The 2,500-nt window shown below is 46.6% G+C and overlaps 1 protein-coding gene across 3 annotated transcripts in view; it reads right to left on the bottom strand.

The window, feature by feature from the left end:
* The window catches only part of LOC143134055 (myomegalin), a 47,976-nt gene that overhangs the window by 8,733 nt on the left and 36,743 nt on the right, over nucleotides 1–2,500 (bottom strand). For 2 of the 3 annotated variants that reach the window (XM_076294122.1, XM_076294119.1), the window contains 4 exons: nucleotides 2,316–2,500; nucleotides 1,963–2,037; nucleotides 1,198–1,353; nucleotides 278–538 (listed from right to left, as the gene is read on the bottom strand). The exon at nucleotides 2,316–2,500 is cut by the window's right edge and continues 69 nt beyond it. In XM_076294122.1, coding sequence (XP_076150237.1) covers nucleotides 278–538; nucleotides 1,198–1,353; nucleotides 1,963–2,037; nucleotides 2,316–2,500 — 677 coding nt within the window. The remainder of the gene's footprint in view (nucleotides 1–277; nucleotides 539–1,197; nucleotides 1,354–1,962; nucleotides 2,038–2,315) is intronic. The other variant, XM_076294121.1, reaches the window with a different exon arrangement.

The following is a 2,500-nucleotide window of genomic DNA, read 5'->3' as shown; positions in this document are numbered from 1 at the left end:
ATCGATAATTTCTTAACAATGCCCATCCCATTTCTGCCACTTAATACATGTTTGCCTACTCACAACAAAGCTCTGATGAAATTCTTATTATTTAGTATGTAAGCTATGATTGCTACACTGATCCAGTGTTAGATATTATTTCTGTTTTTATATCCTGCACTGTGGGTATTGGCTGTATTCTTATTCCTGTAACATATCCATTATCCACTTTAACCAGTTCTGCCTTGTCATGCAATATCGCTGAATACACAGCAGTTAACAATGGCAGACTACAAACCTGTGTGGCTTCCTCCTGATTGGTATCCTGATGACCCAGAGAAGCCCCTGATTGGATGCATGGTGTTGTCCATCTCCCAGAGGGCACTGCCCTCCCCCAGGCTGGCGTTGGTCTTGAGGGTGGAGGCTCCGCTGTGGGCGCCAAGATGGGCCTGGTGCAGAGCATGGTGGGACATCGGGCCGAACGCGTGGGGGTTGGTGGGGGTGTGTCCAGTCAGAGAGTAACTGGACAGGGCTTTGGCATGAGGCACCATAAAACCTGCTGTCACACGCAGAACACAGCATATGTTCATTGGCACTGAGTTGATTATTTAAATAGAGACTTTTCTTCAAGATATTACAGTAGGTGTTCATCCGGTTTATATTTGGTGGATTAAAGATGATTTTAAAGCAAACCTTAAGCCCTCAGTGCACTTGTTACCAGATTCACATCTTCCACTGGGCACATTGTTTAAATGATTGTAATATGGGAATGCAAATTCAGAGACAAACAAAGCAGATGCCACTTGACGGTTATGGTAGGCGAAGCGTGGTCTTTCAAACATAGTAATGTTTTTGGACAATGGTAATGGCATTGTGAGTTTCATGCAGACATGCTGTGATGATGTCAATTCAATTACAGATTAAATGATGTTAATCCTGGATTAATTTAGTAGTTCAATCATGGCTAAAACTCTAAAAGTATCTGGAGTTAATCAGCTGTTAGAAAACAGACATGAGAGCTGAGAAAACCCATACAAACACTAGAACCAACGTTATTCTGACAGAAACCTTCAGCTTGTTAGTTTTCTGCGGCTCGATAGTTATCATTAGGTCATGCTGCATCAAGTAAAACCTGTTTCATTATAATGCACATGAGCACACAGGCAGAGCACGAGCGCACACCACTGCAACCTAACTTCCTGTGCACATCTGGCTTACTTCCTGTCCACAGCCCATGTGGGTACTGGTGCAGCTCAACAGCAGAGTGTGCTCTGTGCATGGGGGCAAAAGTCACGCCCTGCGGAGCAGAGGGTCTGGGCATGAAGTAGCCCTGGGGCGGCGGGGCAGAACTGTACTGGGGATTGGGGTAGAAATCTGGGGACAGGACGGAGAAAGAACCCATCACTACGGAAACAGACAGCAGGAGCAGGACACAGCAGCACACGAGGACGGAAAAGGGTTTGGATACCATGGCATTACATACTAAGGAGCCTGATGTTGCAAAAGAGAAAAGGGTTTGGATACCATGGCATTACATACTAAGAAGCCTGATGTTGCAAAAGAGAAAAGGGTTTGGATACCATGGCATTACATACTAAGGAGCCTGATGTAGCAAAAGAGAAAAGGGTTTGGATACCATGGCATTACATACTAAGGAGCCTGATGTTGCAAAAGAGAAAAGGGTTTGGATACCATGGCATTACATACTAAGGAGCCTGATGTTGCAAAAGAGAAAAGGGTTTGGATACCATGGCATTACATACTAAGGAGCCTGATGTAGCAAAAGAGAAAAGGGTTTGGATACCATGGCATTACATACTAAGGAGCCTGATGTAGCAAAAGAGAAAAGGGTTTGGATACCATGGCTCACATACTAAGGAGCCTGATGTAGCAAAAGAGAAACCTAAGCCATACACAAGAGGGTGTGCAGAGCAACAGTGGAGTAGCATGGCAGTGAAGAGTAAGCAGCAGCGCCCTGCGTACCTGTCTGAGCCTGCCGGTCCACAGGCATGACAGGGGTGCTGGGGCTCTTATGCAGGGGCAGGGAGGTGGGACGCTCTGGAAGACAGGGATGGAGGGAGACATGGGGGGGGGGGGGGGGTACAGGAATAGAGAGGAGGGGTGATTCTCTTGGAGTCCAAGAAAGATGACACGGTCTAAGGAGTTGTATAGGTGGAATTCTAATGGTAACAGGCAATGCATTATTGCTATAGTCTGACTCATGTAGCTATACTACCATTACTGAATACTATGAATACTATGTACATGTGCGCATATCATTGACTATTATCAGACCATATACAGACTACAGTTTTCCTGAGGGATATTTTGGTTACCTGTGGCATTCTTCAGAGGGCACATCCTGTCCCCCTGCCTCTCCAGGGCATACTCGCTTCCTCCCTCCATGTCTGAGGCCAGCTCCAGCTCCTCATTAGTCGAGCCACGCTCGTCAGACACAAAGGAGGTCCTGTCCGACTGGTCGGTGGTCTCTGACATGGCATGGCAGCTCGAAGGCGTATCT

The sequence above is a fragment of the Alosa pseudoharengus genome, unplaced genomic scaffold (assembly GCF_046254945.1).
Source record: "Alosa pseudoharengus isolate Yale_2024_CS ecotype anadromous, Long Island Sound unplaced genomic scaffold, YU_APseudo_1.1 YU_APseudo_1.1_scf_2, whole genome shotgun sequence".
NCBI classification, from domain to species: Eukaryota; Metazoa; Chordata; class Actinopteri; order Clupeiformes; family Clupeidae; genus Alosa; species Alosa pseudoharengus.
Note: the sequence above shows the minus strand (reverse complement) of the source record. Positions and strands in the feature narration are given on the sequence as shown.